Here is a 20,843-nt window from a genome sequence, read left to right on the forward strand (position 1 = left end):
AAGTACCGTCAGTTTGGAATTTTTTATCACGGGTGAAAATCATGTTGAGGGCTACAGCCATTCAACGTCTAAAATCAACCTGCATAAGTAAATTAGTAATCATTTTCAAAGAGGATGATAACATTTGTTCTGCTTATGCTACCCTGAATAGTAACAGTAACAACAGAGCGTCACCTTTAATGGCATTTGCTTCTCGAAATTAAACGTACTAATTCAGTATTTAGTGTTAAATGTCATAGCAGCACTGACGAGCTGACAAAAATAATAGTTTTCAGGTAGTAATTACATTTAACCATTGTGCTCTTGAGGTGCCTTGCACTGTAATTTCTTTAAAATGCTTTTCTCATCACTTGTAAGCGTAAGAATAGCACTAATTACGTTAGGCTTCTTCACTTTCACCCATGCACACAGCGCTGCACGTTCTACATAGGCTATCATTCAGTTTTCCATTTCTTGGGCTGTTCTTACAATGGTCGAAACGTAATGGCTTCATTACCGATGAGCAAACACTACTGTGCAGTGTGCGTCTATGAGGCTCTGCCAGCGTGATTGGTGCGAATACATTTCTGGACATGCTAAGAACTTGACTGATCTGATCTCCTGCATATTATTTCGAGTACAGATGTAGTTCCCTACGTCAGATGGACATGCGATTTTAGGGAAAGTTCGACCAGTTACGAGCTTTGTCTTGAGTCACGATGGAAGAAACGCTTTGCCTGTAAACAGTACTATGTACTAAAGTATATGATTATGTTTTCTGACAGTTACTGGGTGGATTTAATGAGGCAGCTGAAGAAACTACCGGAACACTTCGTGAACTTCGCTAGATGTCACTTCCAGGAATTCATGGATATTTGACTACCAGCTTTCGTTGGGAAACCCTCTGCGCTTTTACAGTTGCACGGATGTACCGTAACCGTTACCGAAGTGAGGCAACGTCAGCTCCAGACGGAAAGAAACTTCATGGGCAAATTAACCTTGGCATTGGCCCTAAGGCCTTGTGTCTAACACCTGATATAAAAGAACGTCCGTGAGCAGACAGTCGTTAGAAGCGAAGGCTGTCCGGCTGAAGATCATGACAGAAGGCATAGTCAAAGTGATGCTGGCACTGAAACGCAAGGCCTATACAGTAATGAAAATCAGTTTTATTTGTGGGAATGCATGCTGCATTTATGACGAAATATAACTATTGTCTGTTGTTTTACAGGTTTTTTCACAAGCTGTTCAGTCGAAGCAGAATCTACATCTACATACATACTCCGCAATCCACCATACGGTGCGTGGCGGAGGGTACCTCGTACCACAACTAGCATCTACTCTCCCTGTTCCACTCCCAAACAGAATGAGGGAAAAATGACTGTCTATATGCCTCTGAACGAGCCCTAATCGCTCTTATCTTATCTTTGTGGTCTTTCGTTGAAATATAAGTTGGCGGCAGTAAAATTGTACTGCAGTCAGCCTCAAATGCTGGTTCTCTAAATTTCCTCAGTAGCGATTCACGAAAAGAACGCCTCCTTTCCTCCAGAGACTCCCATCCGAATTCCTGAAGCATTTCCGTAACACTCGCGTGATGATCAAACCTACCAGTAACAAATCTAGCAGCCCACCGATGAATTGCTGCTATGTCCTCCCTCAATCCGACCTGATAGGGATCGCAAACGCTAGAGCAGTACTCAAGAACAGGTAGTATTAGTGTTTTATAAGCGGTCTCCTATACAGATGAACCACATATTCCCAGAATTCTACCAATGAACCGAAGACGACTATCCGCCTTCCCCACAACTGCCATTACATGCTTGTCCCACTTCATATCGCTCTGCAATGTTTACGACTACTCCACACCATACGAACTTGTCAGTCACACACATACCCACATTAGTCGCAGAAAAAGGACCGCACTCTCGTGGTGGTTCCCCAACCCACTTTACTTTTACTGCTATTAAGAAGCTCTCAGAGGCGAAAATCGACATTTTTGCGAGCATGGCCAAAATCAAATGGTTCAAATGGCTCGGAGCACTATGGGAATTAACTTCTGAGGTCATCAGTCCCCTAGAACTTAGAACTACTTAAACCTAACTAACCGAAGGACATGACACACATCCATGCCCGAGGCAGGATTCGAACCTGCGACCGTAGCGGTCGCGCGGTTCCAGACCAGATAACTTTCCTTGCATTTGCCCGCCCCTGGTAGTTGAGTGGTCGGCGCGACGGAATGTCATAGCTAACGGCCCAGGTTCGATTTCCGATTGGGTCGGAGATTTTCTCCGCTCATGGAGTGGGTGTTTTGTTGACATTATCATAATCGTTTCATCCCCATCGACACGCAAGTCGCCGAAGTGGCGTCAACTCGAACGACTTGCACCAAGCGAAGTGTCTACCCGACGGGAGGCCCTAGCTTCAGGGCATTTCCATTTCCTTGTATTTTATCACCCATAACTTGAAAATTGCAGAGATTGTATTCCTGTCAACATCGTCAACAGCGTTTCCCCGAAATCTACAAGTGCTATAAATGTGGGTTAGTTTTTCTTCGATTTATCTTCTTGGAGAAATCACAGAGTCAGCATTATTTCAGGTGTTTTAACAATACTCTTGAACCCAAACACATCGTCATCCAAGTCTGCTCCTACCAGTCATTCCAACCTTCTGTAAATAATTTGTGTCAGTATTTTAGAAGCATGAATACTTGAACTGATAATTCATTAATATTCACATCTGTCGGCATCTAAAAAGCCTGTATATCAAAGGAACACAGTTACCGTTCCGAGGCGAGGCTTCTTTAGCGCTAACTCGATGACTTGACCCTGGTAAATTCTAAAGCTACTACATCGTACTCATTCGCCACATTTGATAGTCTTCTAGAGAATTATCCTTGTTCATTTATTTAAGAGACCTCTACAGGTTCTCCTACCCTGCCCAACAGCTGCTGGTTTCCCTTTAGGAAAAATGTTTAATAATAAGAACTTCAGTTTAGGGCGCCAAATTCAGTTATGTTCTCTTGCTGTAAGTACTGATTGAGTAGAAGTCCAACCTACTCATAGCGTGACAGAAAGTAAAGTCGCATCTCTCTGTCTGAAATATAGCGAATGTTCTTACGTTTACCCAAACGCAACCAGAAAATTCAGTGCAACATACTTAACAAAAATCGTTTTCATTGTTGTGCTAGATTTTATGTGAAAATCGATTAAATAAATCGGGTTATATCCACAATATATTTTGTAAACGTTTTCGTTGATGTTCTTTTTCCTCAGTATGGAAATCTGTGGACAACTTCATTTCGTCATAACTGTTAAAAACCCTGGATACATATCTGAGGAATGCCAAGGATTCAATTTACGTTTTTATGTTACTTTTTTAGGCGTCTTTGGAATACAGTTAAGTGTTAAGTGCGTAATTCTTCATAGACTTTAATTCTTTGTCATTTTCTGTATTTGAGCAGTATCTTAAAATGTCTTTCTCAATCAAGGAATTCTTACTCCATTCCTGTTGGATGCTTTGAAACTTATGTACAATTGGATAATTGAGGATTTATGTTTTGTAATACAGTTTAGATTCAGTGGTTGGTCAAGGACGATGATATTACCGTATTTTATGGGCTATAAAACGCACTCTTTACTTCAAAAAAAAATGCCTCCAAAATTAAAGTATGTCTTATACTCGAGATTAATGTAACAATGTCCAATGTCTGATTTAAAATTCCCGCCAGTTAAAAATGACCACGTATTCGACGCCGCGGGAAACCTGTCGCTATCTGGCAACATTGAATTCACCTGGCTCCAGCAGGGTGCCGATGCAACGGGAACGTGCGTTGCGGGGCTTAACAAGCTTGTTAACACTGTCTCCCTCCCGCCCACCATCTCAAACCCATAACACTGTCTACTCTATGATGCGTCATTGCAGTCTACGGTGCCAGTGAACTTGAATTAAAGCGATTTGTGTTATCGGTAACAGTACACTATTTTCATTAGTAGGTGGTTTCGTAATGAAAAAAAATAAAAGGTATTCATACGATGTGGGCTATACATTGAAAGTAATAGCGTATGCAGACGAACATGGAAACAGACCAGCTGAACGGCATTTAGCCCATTCACGAACAGAAAAAACCATTGGTAATTGTCGGGCTGGTGAAAAGCAACTGAAAAAAAGAGGAAGACTAAATATGCAAATAGAGGACTGAACGCAAAATGGCCAAAACTAGAAGATGACATATTGAAATGGATTTAAAGAACGTCAAAATGGTATTGGAATTAATACAGAAATGGTTCAAATACACGCTTGTAAGCTATCGCTACAGTGGAGCTTAACAGATTTTAAGGGTGGAATTGGTTGGTGGTACAGGTCTACGAACCGTCATGGACTTAGTAGCATGCGAACCAAAACCAAAATACCTCAGAAAATGCCCCAAAAGTACGAAGAATAATTATTGTCTTTCAATCGCTCTCTGATCCAAGATCGGAAGAAAACCAATGTGGAACTAAGCCAAATAGCGAATATGGACGAAATTCTTCTGACATTTGATGTTCCGAGTAACAGAGTTATTGCTATGAAAGACGCCAGAACTAAAGCAATAAAAACAAAGTGGACATGAAGAAATTCTCTGCACTGTTATCATTTCATATTGTGTTGACGGCACAAAGCCTGATCCAACGATCATTTTCAAGCGCAAAACAATGCCAAAACCTTCAGAAATACCGCCAAGTACATGTACATGTACATGACATGGAGCCGGCCGGTGTGTCCGAGCGGTTCTAGGCACTACAGTCTGGAGCCGTGCGACCGCTACGGTCGCAGATTCGAATCCTGCCTCGCGCATGGATGCGTGTGATGTCCTTAGGTTAGTTAGGTTTTAGTAGCTCTAAGTTCTGGGGGACTGATGACCTTAGAAGTTTTGTTGGATGGACGAGGCTGGTATGAAATTGTGGATTAACAGAGTGTGTGGGAGAGAAGGAAAGGTAGTTTATTGAAGAAGAGTTCTCATCCCGTGCTACATCAGTTTAGTAGTCATTTGACAAATTTTGTGTAAGAGAAATTGAGACAGGGAAATACAGAACTTGCTGTTATTCCAGGAGGATTTACTTCACAATTGCAACCTCTTGACAGCTAGATGAATAAACTATTTGATGTATCTATGAGAGAGAAATGGAACAAATGATCATGTATGACACCCATCACGAGTTCACACCGAAGGAAGCTTTAAAACGACCTACATTTAAACAAGTGAATCACTGGATGAAACTGCCGTGATCTAGAGTGAGAGAAGACATTATTGTAAAATCTTTTAAGAAGTGCGGCATAAGTAACGCTGTCGATGGCATTGAAGACCATCTTATATATGAAGAGGACAACGATGACGACGATGAAGAAGAAGAACAACAACAAAAACAAGAAAAGTTCAGATGACGATTGTTAGGGATTTTAAATTTCAATCCGGTTATATAATTTTTTTAGTCTGGCTTTGCAATCTACTAATAAAAATTGTAAAAATACCATTTTTTAAAAAAATGCTTGAAAAAGGTGCGTCTTATAGCCCACAAAATACGGTACATTTCTTCAGAAATGAAGGATAATTGAGGGAAATTTGTTGTCCTTCGTCCTCAATTGCCTGTAATATTTTTTTAATAATTATCTCATTGGGATCGTCTAGTTAGTAGTGGGTAAAACACATTTCTTGATGTACTCGTTTCATCAGTTTAGCAATAACATCCAAAACATAGTGGAGTTAGTATTTATTCGCTAGTACTGCGCTAATCAAATTATGATTGTCAATCAACAGGGGAACAACTACAAAAACGGTGCAAGAACATATTAATAGACATTTTTGAACAGGGAAGATATCATACTTCTTATGATTTTCTGGTTTTCAGTGATTATGAAATCCTAAGGGTAGGCCTAACATTCTACGTTAAAAGGACAGCATTATTATTACTGCAAGTAAGTTTAAATTGCTGTTATTTCCTATCGTATTTTGTTAAAACGACAAATGTACGGGACATCTGCGATTTCAACGAAATACTCAGTCTTAACCTGTTATTGATTTGACAATGTACTTTTTGGCGCCTGTTAGTGCAAAGCACAACACTGAATTATACACTGAAGAGCCAAGGAAACTGGTACACCTGCTTAATATCGTGTAGGGCCCCAGCGAGCACGCTGAAGTGCCGCAACACGACGTCGTATGGACTCGACTAATGTCTGAAGTATTGCTGGAGGGAACTGACACCATGAATCCTGCAGGGCTGCCCATAAATCCGTAAGAGTAGGAGGGGGTGGAGATCTCGTCTGAACAGCACATTGCAAGGCATACCAGATATGCTCAGTAATGTACATGTTTCGGGATAATGGTGGCCAGCAGAAGTGTTTAAACTCAGAAGACTGTTCCTGGAGCCACTCTGTAGTAATTCTGGACTTTTGGGGTGTCGCCTTGTCCTGCTGTAATTACTCAAGTCCGTCGGAATGCACAATGGACATGAATGGATGCAGATGATCTGACACGATGCTTACCTACGTGTCACCTGTCAGAGTCGTATCTAGACGTATCAGAGGTCCCATATCACTCCAAATGCACACGCTCCTCGCCCTTACGGAGCCTCCACCAGTTTCAACAGTCCCCTGGTGACATGCAGGGTCCATGGTTACATGAGCTTGTCTCCATACCGGTACACGTCCAAACGCTCGATGCAATTTGAAACGAGACTCGTCCGACCAGGCAACATGTTTCCAGTCATCGACAGTCCAATGTCGGTGTTGAAGGGCCCAGTTTAGGCGTAAAGCTTTGTGTCGTGCCGTCATCAAGGGTACACGAGGGAGCCTTCGGCTCCGAAAGGCTACATCGATGATGTTTCGTTGAAAGATTGCACGCTGACACTTGTTGATGGCCCAGCATTAACATTTGCAACAATTTGCTGAAGGGTATCATTTCTGTCACGTTGAACTTTTCTCTTCAGACGTCGATGGTCCCGTTCTTCCAGTATCTTTTTCCCGCCACATCGATGTCGGAGATTTGATATATTACCTGATTCCTGATATTCACGGTACACTCGTGAAATGGTCGTACGGTAAAATCCCTACCACATTGCTACCTCGGAGATGCTATATCCTGTCGCTCATGCGCCGACTATAACATCACCTTCAAACTCACTTAAATCTTGATAACCTGCCATTGTAGCAGCAGTAACCGGTCTAACAACTACGCCAGACACTTGTTGTCTTACATAGGCGTTGCCGACCGCAGGGCCGTATTCTGCCTGTTTGCATATCTCTGTATTTGAATACGTATGCCTATACCACTTTCTGTGGCGCATCAGTGTAGTTGACAATACTGTCCACTGTTAGTTCACAGCACAACGACGTATAGTAAATCCTGCGTTATTGTGTGCAACTTTTACTGTTATGACGCTGAATGTGTACTTGGAGGGAAAGAAATATGACCCCCGAAGCCATTAGATGAATATAATAAATGTAAGCAATACTGAGATGACCGTCTTGTAATAAATATTCTGCAAAGAATGTTGACACCAAGATAATTGTTGGTGAATGTGGACAATTTCATTGTTGTTGTTGTTGTTGTTGTTGTGGTCTTCAGTCCAGGGACTGGTTTGATGCAGCTCTTCATGCTACTCTATCCTGTGCAAGCCTCTTCATCTCGTAGTACATCCTTCTGAATCTGTTTAGTGTATTCCTCTCTTGGTCTCCCTTTACGATTTTTACCCTCCACGCTGACCTCCAATACTAAATTGGTGATCCATTGATGCCTCAGAATACGTCCTACCAACCGATCCCTTCTTCTAGTCAAGTTGTGCCACAAATTTCTCTTCTCCCCACTTCTATTCAGTGCCTCCTCATTAGTTATGTCATCTACCCATCTAATCTTCAGCATTCATCTGTAGCATCACATTTCGACAGCTTCTATTCTCTTCTTGTCTAAACTATTTATCGTCCACGTTTCACTTCCATACATGGCTACACTCCATACAAATACTTTCAGAAACGACTTCCTGACACTTAAATCTATACTCGATATATTCTTTAGTATTTTTGTCGGTTTAGTTAAATCAGTTCTACAAGAGGACTGCTGCGTAAATTCACAGCGTCACTTCATTTATCATTCCAGCAACCCTAGCTATATTGTGCATTTGTCATTCATCAATGGTCTGATCAAACATACCTTTCATATTAGACTTAAGCCAGCATGGTGAACTACCTAGAAACGTATGCTGTCCTAGCAAATTTCCCATAAAAAAGCAAACCATGGAGGACCTTCAAATAATCATTCAATAAGTGCAAAATGGCTGCAGCAGATTTTTTGCGGACATTCTGAAGGACGCTTTGGTGTGAGAAAATACCGCGTTAGAGGACTAATATAAACTTGTTACACTCGTTTTCTTTATAGTTACATTTCCAAACATAATAAAAAATGGAGTCATGTACAAGCATTAAAAAGCAAATAAAAGAGTTATTCTTTCGATTTATATTTCTGTTATTGGTCTACAATTTGTTAAAAGGACACAAGTCTGGAGTTTTTGAAAAGTAATAACATTATCTGTCTGCGCAATATAAGGGAATTCAGACCAACCATCCTCATTAAGAGTGGTATTACTGTGGTCTGGAGTGGAAAATTCGGAGAAAACTTTCCTAACCGAAAATTCGTTTGCCCTTTCAGCAAATGATTAATCACTTGTAGAGGAAAATGTATCCATCACATGGAAAGCTGTAGCGACTTGACTGGCCGTGACGTCCTCCTACAGGTTAACTTGCGAGCCCGGCAGCTGGCCCGGACAACAATCGGATTCTCACGTATGTCTGGTACACCAACCAGTCAGGTTAGTAGAGGGATTTCCAAATCACTGAGCATTTGCTATGCTAGTCCCCAGCTCCGTCTTGGAAAATACGATAGACAAGCAGAATAATAAAGTTCACGGATTTCACAGACAGATGGTGCTCGTGACTGCCCTCCGTTGCTTTAAATGACCACTTTGTCGATGGGAAGTACATCCAGCTAGAAAGTAAAAAAAAAAATAGGTTCCTCAAATTAGGATAATAGAGGAATCTTTATGATGGGTTAAATACTAGAAAAGAAGCAAAAAGCTTAGGTTGCATAGTGAGATGTAGAATCAGACAAGTCAACGTAAAATGCAAAAATATATATTTATTTACAATTTACAACGATGTATAATGATCAACAAGGGGGTGATTTCGTCTGACGTGCACACGTTCTTCGTCATTATGGGGATGAAATCGATGACACGGCAGCTGCTGGGACGCGTCTAACCGTGGTAGCCATGAGCCAGGCCGAGTCCGTGCGCTCCCAGCAGGCCGTGGGCGCCGGCCAGCACGGGGGCGGCGACGACGGCGGGCGCTGCGTGGGCGAGGACGGCGGGGGCGGCGTGGGCGGCGGCGGCAGCGTGGGCGGCGGCAGCGGCGTGGGCGGCGGCGCCGTTGATGTGAGCGTCCCGGGCCTGCGTCTGGGCGACGGCGGTCAGGTGGGCGGCGCGGGCGGCGGCCACGTCGTGTGTGTCCTGCACGTAGCCGCCGGGGCCGACGGCGATGTGGGCGGGGCCGTAGGCGGCGTAGCCCGGGTGGACTGCGGGGGCGGCGACGACGGCGTGGGGCGCGGCCACCAAGGCGGGGGCGGCGGCGACCACGCCGTGGACGGCGCCCAGGTAGCCGGGCCTGGCCACGGCCACAGCGACGACGGCGACGAGCAGGACCTGAAGACAGTCCAGTGTGCTTCATTCGTTTTGACTTGGTCCTTGCTGTTTCAGTGTTTTTTGACATTATGTACTTATTTGTTTGTAAAACCTGAAAGAATCAGTTAAGGAGATGTGTGGTGCGTAATAGTGCCCTACAAATTTACCTGGCCATACTACAAAAAGAAGAAGTTAGACAACCAGTTTCAGTTGTTGAGAACCATCTTCAGATCATACTTTCTAAACTAACTGACATGTTAAAGCACATAGTGTGCCGAACCAATAATGCACTGCAATTGTGCCCCATGTACTAAAAATACGTATGATGGGCAGATCAGAAAATTCGTTATGGTTACATTGGTAGGGAATAATAGAATATTCTTCTTCAATAATTTTTGATATTCTAATTATTTTCCTTCCTCATTATCTTCTTCTTCTTTTCCTCTTCTTCTGCCGCTGCTGACTCTCAGACACTAGTAGAGTTTCCAGAGTGAGATTTTCACTCTGCAGCGGAGTGTGCGCTGATATGAAACTTCCTGGCAGATTAAAACTGTATGCCGGGCCGAGACTCGAATTCGGGACCTTTGCCTTTCGCGGGCAAGTGCTCTACCAACTGAGTTACCCAAGCACGACTCACGCACCGTCCTCACAGCTTTACTTCTGCCAGTACCTCGTCTCCTACCTTCCAAACTTTACAGAAGCTCTACTGCGAACCTTGCAGAACTAGCACTTCTGAAAGAAAGGAGACGAGGTACTGGCAGAAGTAAAGCTGTGAGGACGGGGCGTGAGTCGCGCTTGGGTATCTCAGTTGGCAGAGCACTTGCTTGCGAAAGGCAAAGTTCCCGAGTTCGAGTCTCGGCCTGGCAGACAGTTTTAATCTGCCAGGAAGTTTCACTAGTAGAGTTATTCAAGAGGGCCTACCTGGTGAGTTGATCAGCATTGGTGTTATAAAGAAATTGAAGTAGCAAAAGAAAAACACTGACTGACACATGTTATCACTGTACCATTACTGAATACGACCATCATAGCTTGCAGATGTAATTTACATTGTTTCCTCGCAGTTGTCTTACAACGACACGCACCTCCTCATAATTGAAGATTACAAAATATTGACAGATGAACTTTATTTGCTGAAGACTCCTTGAATACCAGTCCAACACATTGATTCTCTCTGATAACTTTCGAATGATTCTTTCTTTAGTGATGTTCTTTGTTATCTTTGTTGATCTTCAATTTCAGTACCATATACGGTGGGACTGCGTCATAGAATGCTACTCATCCCAGCTATTTTACATTCAGCAGTGGAAACATTCATGTTGTAATACTAATAAAGTAAAATGGTATATGAGACACACCTATTGTAGTAGACACCGGTGGTGTGTAACTGGCCTATGCTATATATAAATATATCATAAAGACATTTCAGCATTCCAGCTGCATGAAGCAGTTCAAACTCTATAAGCTCTCAGTTGAAGACTCCACGTCCGTTTCCAAGTGGTAACTACTAACGGTTAGACAGAAAACTGTAATTAGCTGTATTAGGTTAATAAATGTATATTGCTTAGAAAAAAGTCATTAAAGCAAAACGCAGTTCATTTGAAATCTACCTTCAATTTCTTTAGTCCACTGTCTTCTCTCTCGAACTGACTTACCAATTAGTTAGCATTATGTTATATAGCTATGGAGCGGCGTGGCTATCTGTTGCAAAACTCTATGCTGTAGATGTTGTGATCATGATGTTTTGTTTTCTGGGGCAGTCAACTGCCCGGTTATCAGCGCCCATACAAATTCCCAACCTTTGCTCAGCCGAATCTCGCCACATGAATGATGATGAAATGAGGACAACACAAACACCCAGTCATCTCGAGGCATCTAGACTACAAAGAGATGTGAATATGGATGATGCTATTTTTGGATCAAACGTAAGTACAGATATGTATCTCTCCGCCACTTTGTATCTACATGATGTGTATAAAATGCTTTTTGGCAATTAATTTACGTGCATTCTCAAACGTGACACTGTTTCTGCGCTGCATTATTAAAAAGCCTCCTGCCATACGGCGTTTCACTCCGTATTTTCAGATATTTTAGCGCTTTACATTATAATACTAACTTATTGGTGTACGCTTGCATCCATTAGTGGCTGCCACCTGAAAATTCCGTTTGTGCATAACCGGCCATGTCTAAAAATAAAATAAATTTTAAAATCGGAATAAAAGCCTAGAACTGTCATTGTAATTTTTTCATATATACGCTTTCTCCGGACCTAAACAAGCTAAAAGTGTATCCAAACTAAAATAACTGTCAAAATACTGCGCAACTGCACTATTGGTCTTTATTAGAAATAGTGTTCGACAATACCAGATGCCCAATACTAAGCAGTGCAGATAACCAATATGTACACACTCATACCTTTGGAGTAATGTTCCATAAACTGACGTCTACATCTTTACTACACCAGCCAGGTTACATTGTGTGGCAGAGGATACCTTTGGAACTACTACCTTTCCCCTCCTTCCCTCTCCATTTCGCGAGCTGCTTGTGGGAAGAACAATTGTTGGTAAACATCATATTGACTCTATCGTCTCCAATTTTCTTCTTATGATTATTTCACAGGACATATATGGAAGGAAGTAGTTTGTTGCCTAACTCCTCCCGGGACGTACTAGGGATTTTAATAGGAAACTTCAGGGAAACAATAAGTATCTCTTGTGATATTTGAAACTAGAGTTCGTTGAACATTTTCGTAACGCTCTCTCGCCGACTATTCGAACCCATGACGAAATGCCGCTACTGGATGCATCGTTCCTATCTCTTCTATAGGTTCTACATTGTAAGCGTCCTAGACTAATGAGCAGCACTCAAGAATCGGTCCGACGCCGAAGAGAAAGAACGTGGCACGTACATCACAGCTCGCGACACCGCAGGTCTTATGAGTTCTAGCAGCCGTCTCTGGCAGGGAACAAGTAAGTGTTTCAGACGAATTTAATAATTTTTCGATGTGCAACTTTAGTGGGTACCTGTTGACTGACATATTCGTTTCCCGTGTGTCCTGCACGGAGAAGAGCGTTCGTGACATGTGTCAGGTCACAAGTTCGTTGCGGGGACCCTATCTTTCGTGGATCCCAATCGACCGAGCAAGAATTTCGTAAGCCATTTCTTTCGTGGATAAATTTTACCTCTTTAAGATTCTTTCAAAGATCTAAGCCTGGCACGTGATTTTCCTACAGTAACTTCTATGTAGTCATTTCACTTCAGGTCGCTCTGGATGGTTACTCGTAGGTGTATTACAGTAGTTCCTGTTTCCAGTATTTTGTCGTCAACAGTGTAATAGAACAGTGGCCGATTTCTTCACATATTTATGTCGAATATGTCACATTTATTTACGTTCAGTGTTTACTGCCAGTCTGTAACCCAATCACAGATCCTCTGCACGTCTTCCTGCAATTCGCTGCAGTCTTCTGGCGTTGCTACCTTCTTAGATAGTTGCATCATCTGGGAACAACGTTATGCAGCTTCCGACGGTATCCACTAGATTCGTAAAACAATAACCGTCTTATCACACTTATATTGGGGTCCTCTTGAAATTACTTTTAGAAGTGTCGACGTTTTTCTCTTACGAACGTAGTGTTTAGCTGAATCCGCAAGGAGGTTCAGAATCCAGTATCCAGTTTGTCACGATACTCGGTAAGCTTGTATTGTGTCCCTTCACGACAATATGGAAATGTCTCAAACGCCTTTCTGAAATCAACCTATACGGTATTCAACGCTTCAGTGACGTCTATGGCGCACTGATCTTATGGACGAACAGAACTCGATAAACTTCCGTTACACGATACATCAGTCTAATCTAAAAGCCGTAAATTCAACTAAATACCTAGGTATTACAATCACGAACAACTTAAATTGGAAGGAACACATAGAAAATGTTGTGGGGAAGGCTAACCAAAGACTGCGTTTTATTGACAGGACACTTAGAAAATGTAACATACCTACTAAGGAGACTGCCTAGACTACGCTTGTCCGTCCTCTTTTCGAATGCTGCTGCGTGGTTTGGGATCCTTACCACATAGGACTGACGAAGTACATAGAAATAGTTCAAAGAAGGGCAGCACGTTTGTATTATCGCGAAATATGGGAGAGAGTGTCACAGAAATGATACAGGATTTGAGCTGGACATCATTAAAAGAAAGGCGTTTTTCGTGGCGACGGAATCATCTCACGAAATTCGAGTCACCAACTTTCTCCTCCGAATGCGAAAATATTTTGTTGACACCGACCTACATAGGGAGGAACGATAACCACGATAAAATAAGGGAAACCAGAGCTCGTACGGAAAGATACAGGTGTTCATTCTTTCCGCGCGCTATACGAGATTGGAATAATAGTGAATTGTCAAGGTGGTTCCATGAACCCTCGGCCAGGCACTTAAATGTGATTTGCAGAGTATCCATGTAGATGCAGATGTAGATGTAGAGCGAGGCGAGTTTCGCAAGATCTCTGTATGCGGAATCGATGTTTAATTTTATAGAGGAAACTATCGTTTCACAAGAACTTCGTAATACGTAAGCATAGAAGATGTTCCATATTTCTACAAGCGGCTGACGACAAACAGCTTACCGATTATGCCTTTGCACCATTAGCAACAAACAGCGCACACTCCGCTGCAGAGTGAAAATCTCATTCTGGGAACAAACATATTTTCTCTTCGGCAATGACGGTTTCCGTTGTAATCAAACTCTCACTATGGTTGTGAAGTTGACGTGTTGCCCACTTCTTCTGCAACTTTCTATAAAGAGTAACTTAGAAACTTGTTTCTTTTGGATCAAAGTTTGAGCTATGCTGGATATCTCTTACTAGCAATGTTTTGCATGGTAGCAGAGAAAAAGATTTTGCATATATGTGGTACTAAATCAGTGAAATCTTGTGATCTAGTGATTATGTCCGGAGTGTAGTAACCAGCACAAATTCCATTACAGGGTAAGACCGTACAAATGTCTGTCGGGCACGAAGGTATCGAAGCTACAAGACAGCAAGACACACTCTACCAAGAGATGATGGTTGATGTAGAATGTTTTAAGAAATTCTTACTCAACTTATTTTTTACAAAGGGACGAAAACTTTATAAGGATAGCCTCAGAACAATTCCCGTCCGACAGTGTCGATAATCCATTTGGTGAAGTACGACTTAGGTATGTGGCCAAATCGCTGAAAAAAAAAAATCTGTGAGAACTCAGCCCGTGATGAAAGCCATGCAGTTCTCTCACTGGTCGGCTAATGACAAGTGTCAGGACGCACTGAGTGGCGAAACAAGTGTAGAAGGTGCTTCTAGAATAACAGATATGCACCTGAAGTAAGCAACGTTTTGGAAGATTTCGTGAAAAGCAATATGTCACGTAAGGATACGAAATTAAACCTCGAATTCTCTCTGAGGTAATTCGGAAACAGAGGTTACTTCCATGGCACAGAGTCATTGCAGTTGCACCTTGGAAGTTATATTTATATTAAAAATGAAGAAAATTCCTCCAGCTGTATTTAAGGTGTCGATTTTATTTTGGCAACTAGTTTCAACGTTGTAAAAACGTCATCTTCAGGCCCACACACTCGTTGACGACAACTGCGTGAGTAACCACCTTCCACACGGAGCACGTCCGTATCTCCCCACTGGCTTCTAGTATCAGCCGCACGCAGTTGACGTCAACAAGTGTATGGGCCTGAAGATGACTTTGTTTCAACGTTGAAAGTAGTTGCCAAAATAAAATCGACGTCTTAAATACAGCTGGAGGGTATCGATGTACGAAGATTGGGAGTTACATGTTGCTAGATTGTCATTCCAGAACGATTTAACTACTGAATGCCACTACGTGCTGAGATTTTCAGAAAAACTGAGCCAGGGAATTTTGTGTTCGATCTGTGCTGTATTCGGATTCACTGCTGGTAAACATATTACTATCAGACCTTATATCGGGTGTTACAAAAAGGTACGGCCAAACTTTCAGGAAACATTCCTCACACACAAAGAAAGAAAATGTGTTATGTGGACATGTGTCCGGAAACGCGTACTTTCCATGTTAGAACTCATTTTATTACTTCTCTTCAAATCACATTAACCATGTAATGGAAACACACAGCAACAGAACGTACCAGCGTGACTTCAAACACTTTGTTACAGGAAATGTTCAAAATGTCCTCCGTTAGCGAGAATACATGCATCCACCGTCCGTCGCCTGGAATCCCTGATGCGCTGATGCAGCCCTGGAGAATGGCGTATTGTATCACAGCCGTCCACAATACGAGCACGAAGAGTCTCTACATTTGATACCGGGGTTCCGTAGGCAAGAGCTTTCAAATGCCCCCATAAATGAAAGTCAAGAGGGTTGAGGTCAGGAGAGCGTGGAAGCCATGGAATTGGTCCGCCTCTACCAATCCATCGGTCACCGAATCTGTTGTTGAGAAGCGTACGAACACTTCCACTGAAATGTGCAGGAGCTAAATCGTGCATGTTGTGTCATGCTTGTAAAGGCAGATGTTCTAGCAGCACAGGTAGAGTATCCCGTATGAAATCATGATAACGTGTTCCATTCAGCGTAGGTGGAAGAACATGGGGCCCAATCAAGACATCACCAACAATGCCTGCCCAAACGTTCACAGAAAATCTGCGTTGATGACATGATTGCACAATTGCGTGCGGATTCTCGTCAGCCCACACATGTTGAATGTGAATATTTACAATTTGATCACGTTGGAATGAATCCTCATCCGTAAAGAGAACATTTGCACTGAAATGAGGATTGACACAATGTTGGATGAACCATTCGCAGGAGTGTACCCGTGGAGACCAATCAGCGGCTGATAGTGCCTTCACACGCTGTAAATGGTACGGAAACAACTGGTTCTCCCATAGCACTCTCCATACAGTGACGTGTGTACAGCAGCAACTTCTCTGACGCTGACATTAGGGTTATCGTCAACTGCACGAAGAATTGCCTCATCCATTGCAGGTGTCCTCGTCGTTCTAGGTCTTCCCCAGTCGCGAGTCATAGGCTGGAATGTTCCGTGCTCCCTAAGACGCCGATCAATTGCTTCGAATGTCTTCCTGTCGGGACACCTTCGTTCTGGAAATCTGTCTCGATACAAACGCACCGCGCCACGGCTATTGCCCCGTGCTAATCGATACATCAAATGGGCGTCTGCCAACTCCGCATTTGTAAACATTGCACTGACTGCAAAACCACGTTTGTGATGAACACTAACCTGTTGATGCTACCTACTGATGTGCTTGATGCTATTACTGTAGAGCAATGAGTCGCATGTCAACACGAGCACCGAAGTCAACATTACCTTCCTTCAATTGGGCCAACTGGCGGTGAATCGCGGAAGTACGGTACATACTGACGAAACTAAAATGAGCTCTAACGTGGAAATTAAGCGTTTTCGGACACATGTCCACATAACATCTTTTATTTAATTGTGTGCGAGGAATGTTTCCTGAAAGTTTGGCCGTACCTTTTTGTAACACCCTGTATAAATTCGTGAATGGACGTACTAGAGTAATTTTTTTGGCTGCAGGATCTAACTCGCTCTTAGTCACTGGTCGTGAAGCATTGACCATTCCGGAACGGAACGCGCTAGTGGCTATGCAACCCTTCCGGCGAATATGGTGGATACTCACCAGCAGGACCTTCATGGCAGGGCTGTTGTTGGAGCTGCTATGAACTGTACCGTGACACCGGCGGCCACGTCCTTATATACGAGGCGGGCGCCGTGAAAGGTGCGACAGGGGCTGCCCGTGGCCTTCCACTGTGCGAACGGCCGCCCCGTCACCAGCACGCCGCCGTCCCCCCGTCACAACCCGCCAGGGGCGCTCGCAACATTCCTACAAGCTTCCGTTACTCTTGAGGTTGTAACCTGTGGCTATTTAGCATGGTGCGTTAAAAATTACAGTGTACGTGACTACACAAATTTTGTGAGTAAACATTTGCAGTAAAATGTGCTGTTAGGCAGTTCCATAGTACAAGCACAGTCGTTCATCTTGATGCCTCTGGCTGCGCTTGAGGTGTAGCGCCGTATACCGATCCTCCTTTGGAGACGGTTGAGTGGGAGATGTGTCTCACAAGGAGACGGCACGACCGTGGGGTCGGAGATTTGACAAAAATTTTGTGTGCTATGAAAGAGGACCCCTAACACCTCAAGTGGTTAAAATATTAGGACGCACTATCCGGAAAATCCCGGGAAAAATCGATCCAAAGTTTCTTAGGTGGCTTATGAGTATAAAATGTTAGTCTGTTGCCGACCCGCAGTCTGGCCTACATGGTTGAAGTTTGAATGTCTTTAAAAAATATTTTTCTTGGTGTTTAGCTTAATTCTTTCTGGTAATTTAGTCAGTAACACAATCTTCCGTTGTCTTTCGTTAACGTTAGCGTAATTGAAATGATCAAACCGTTTTGTTTAAATAATTTCATGTATGTATAACTTAGTATGTATTTGGAATGTGTAACTTTGTTTTTTTAATAAATGTTTTGATAAAAAAAAAGCATGGTTAGCGCTCGAACCCTTACGCCAGAGGTCTCGGGTTCGATTCTTCCTCTGGCACTTTTTTTATTTATCTCTTTCATTTTCTTTTGTTATTCCACCAATAATTCAGAGAGTTTTACAAACCTACATTATCTTTAACGAATTAGTTACATTATTGAATAAAAATTATTTTCTTTTTGTCCAACAACACAATTCATGGCGGTGGGTTTTCCATTTTTAATTGTAAATTATATGAGGGGAAACATTGGGTTTTTAATCAGAATAACAAAGTCGATTGGAAAACATTTAGTTTTTATACATATAGTAATTAAAACAAGAACCGCTTTGGTAATTATCGAAAAAACAAACAAAGCTATCATTTTTGCGACATCTTGCGCAACATATAAAGGCGGATATTTTTCAATCACAGGGCGTTTGCAATAAATCTGTACAAAAACATGCCCCATTAACATTTATGAAAATGTTTTGAGTTTCTGATAATTTTCAGGCAAACCAGGCATATTGAATCATGTCTCAGAATATTGGTGACAATAATTGACGGTGAATTATAGAATGAATTTTTATACAATCATCCCGGGAATTAATTTCACGATTTTTCTGTAACAATGCGCTGCAATTTTGCAAGCAACAGAAGAAAGAAAAGTGCCGCAAGAGGAATAGAACCTAAGACCCACGAATTGTATCCTACAATAGACTGAAGACAAATTTTAATATAGTGCCATTTGTAAGCTTACAAAATAGAACAAAAATAGTAAACTGACAATAGCCTCTTCAGTCCAGACAGAGACATAGAACCAAAACGCAAACATATATATAATTGACTGTCTTAACTAGAATGAGAGTTCTGTCATTTGATTCATAACTGTCCAAACTCAAAGTCATTTGGACCATACAAACGGATAACAAGAGATGCACGGGAACATAAATTAATGAAAACGTGATAATGAAGTTAATGACATCATTGAGAAGTCGGGAGTAGTCGTAGGAACAGGTATAACCCCTTATTCTTTGTGTATTTTGTTCGCTAGATAGTCTTGCATGTGATTTGTGTCCTTACCGGCATCGAGAATTACCCTACTCCTTGTTTTCCAAAAATTATGTCTAATAGCAAACATCTTCCTGAAATTTGGGTAACGTTTCATCTTCCAGCGTGCCGTTCTCATGTAAGCCTCGAAACTAATGAGATTATCTTCACTATTGTGGATGATGATATATGTCACAAACTGTCCTAACATCCACATCACGGTGTTGTTCTCGGTAGCGGGAAAATGTTTCGCGTCCGGCCAGAGCAGGATGTCGGTGCAGTGGCTGGCTGGGCTGCTGCGGGTAATCAGGCCCAGCCTCTGCTGCACCCATTTCCAGTTAATGAGATGACCGCCCCAAGTGCAGCGATGGCGTAAGGTGTCGACCAGACCACAGCGGACGCATTTATCACTGTCACATAAGCCGATTATAGGCAACCTTTCATTAGTGGGTATAACATCGTTAACCACTTTATACCATGTGGACGCCACTTCATCAGTGTGGACAGTTAAACTTATGTTGTCCCAAACTGCCTTCCAATGAACACTCGGGTATTTAAGTTCAATGGGATTCCGGACTATTGGAGATGTCCATCTTTCTAATAACAGGTGCGTCGTCGGTAAACCCTGCGTGAAATAATGTGCATAAATACAGCTTATTTCAAGAAAAAACTGCTTGACATGTCGTATTTTGTAATGTATTTTACCTACATCAATGGGTGGGTGCATTTCGGTGGGTTGTAAGGTTCGGAAGAGCCAACTGGTTACGCTGAGAGGTTCCTTGTCCAACAAATGGGTGATTCGTTTAATATATAACACAGTACACTTTCGGTTAATGTCAGGCATGTTGAGTCCGCCGGCCTGTCTGGAAGACGTCAGCGTGGTGTATTTCACTTTGAACAGATGCCCTTGCCAGATAAATCTATTAGAGAGTTTCATCACGTGTTTGGAGAATGTTAACGGACCGCCAATTGTTTTCGTAGATGGCACCTTGCATTTTATTGGTGACCTGTTTCCAATTTTTTGCACTCATTTTTAGCGGGCATTTGTCGATAATCATCCCCAGAGTGGTGTGGGCTTCGACACGCTTCGCCCAAGGTTTAATAACTGCGTCGAATCCTCGAATGTTGACAATGGTGCATTTACCGGCGTTGATTTTAGCACCGAAAACACGACAGTACTCGTCTACCGCGGTCTTGAGGGTTGATACGTCTCCGTCGTTGCGCAATAACACTCCGACGTCGTCGGCGTAAGCACGAACCACGAAGGACATCCCGGCGATCGAAAGGCCTGCAAGTTTGCCATGAAAAGAGCGTAAGAGTGGCTCGAGAGATAAAACAAATAACATCATGGAGAGAGGGCTCCCCTGCGGCACTCCTCTTTGGACCTCGATGGTTGAGTAAGCTGTCCATTTACGCTGATTCTGGTTGTAATGCCCGCGACGAAATGTTGCACGACATTTATAACCCGTTGTTCAAAACCACACCGCTGCAGTAGCTGTAGGAGGTACTCGTGGCGGACGCGATCAAAAGCCTTGCAAAAGTCGATAAACAGCAATGCGAGATTCACGTTAATGACTGACGCTATGGTTATTACATCTCTA

The 20,843-nt window shown here is 42.6% G+C and overlaps 1 protein-coding gene across 1 annotated transcript; it reads right to left on the minus strand.

Moving 5' to 3' along the window:
- Positions 1–9,122: 9,122 nt before the first annotated feature.
- LOC124606864 (larval cuticle protein F1-like) lies at positions 9,123–17,388 on the minus strand. Its single transcript, XM_047138952.1, has 2 exons — positions 17,356–17,388; positions 9,123–9,704 (listed from the first exon to the last, which is right to left on the minus strand). Exons 1-2 carry the CDS (start codon positions 17,368–17,370, stop codon positions 9,261–9,263), a joined length of 459 nt encoding a protein of 152 aa, XP_046994908.1. The 5' UTR covers positions 17,371–17,388; the 3' UTR covers positions 9,123–9,260.
- Between the last annotated feature and the right edge of the window lie 3,455 nt (positions 17,389–20,843).

Source organism: Schistocerca americana, chromosome 3 (assembly GCF_021461395.2).
Source record: "Schistocerca americana isolate TAMUIC-IGC-003095 chromosome 3, iqSchAmer2.1, whole genome shotgun sequence".
Lineage (NCBI taxonomy): Eukaryota > Metazoa > Arthropoda > Insecta > Orthoptera > Acrididae > Schistocerca > Schistocerca americana.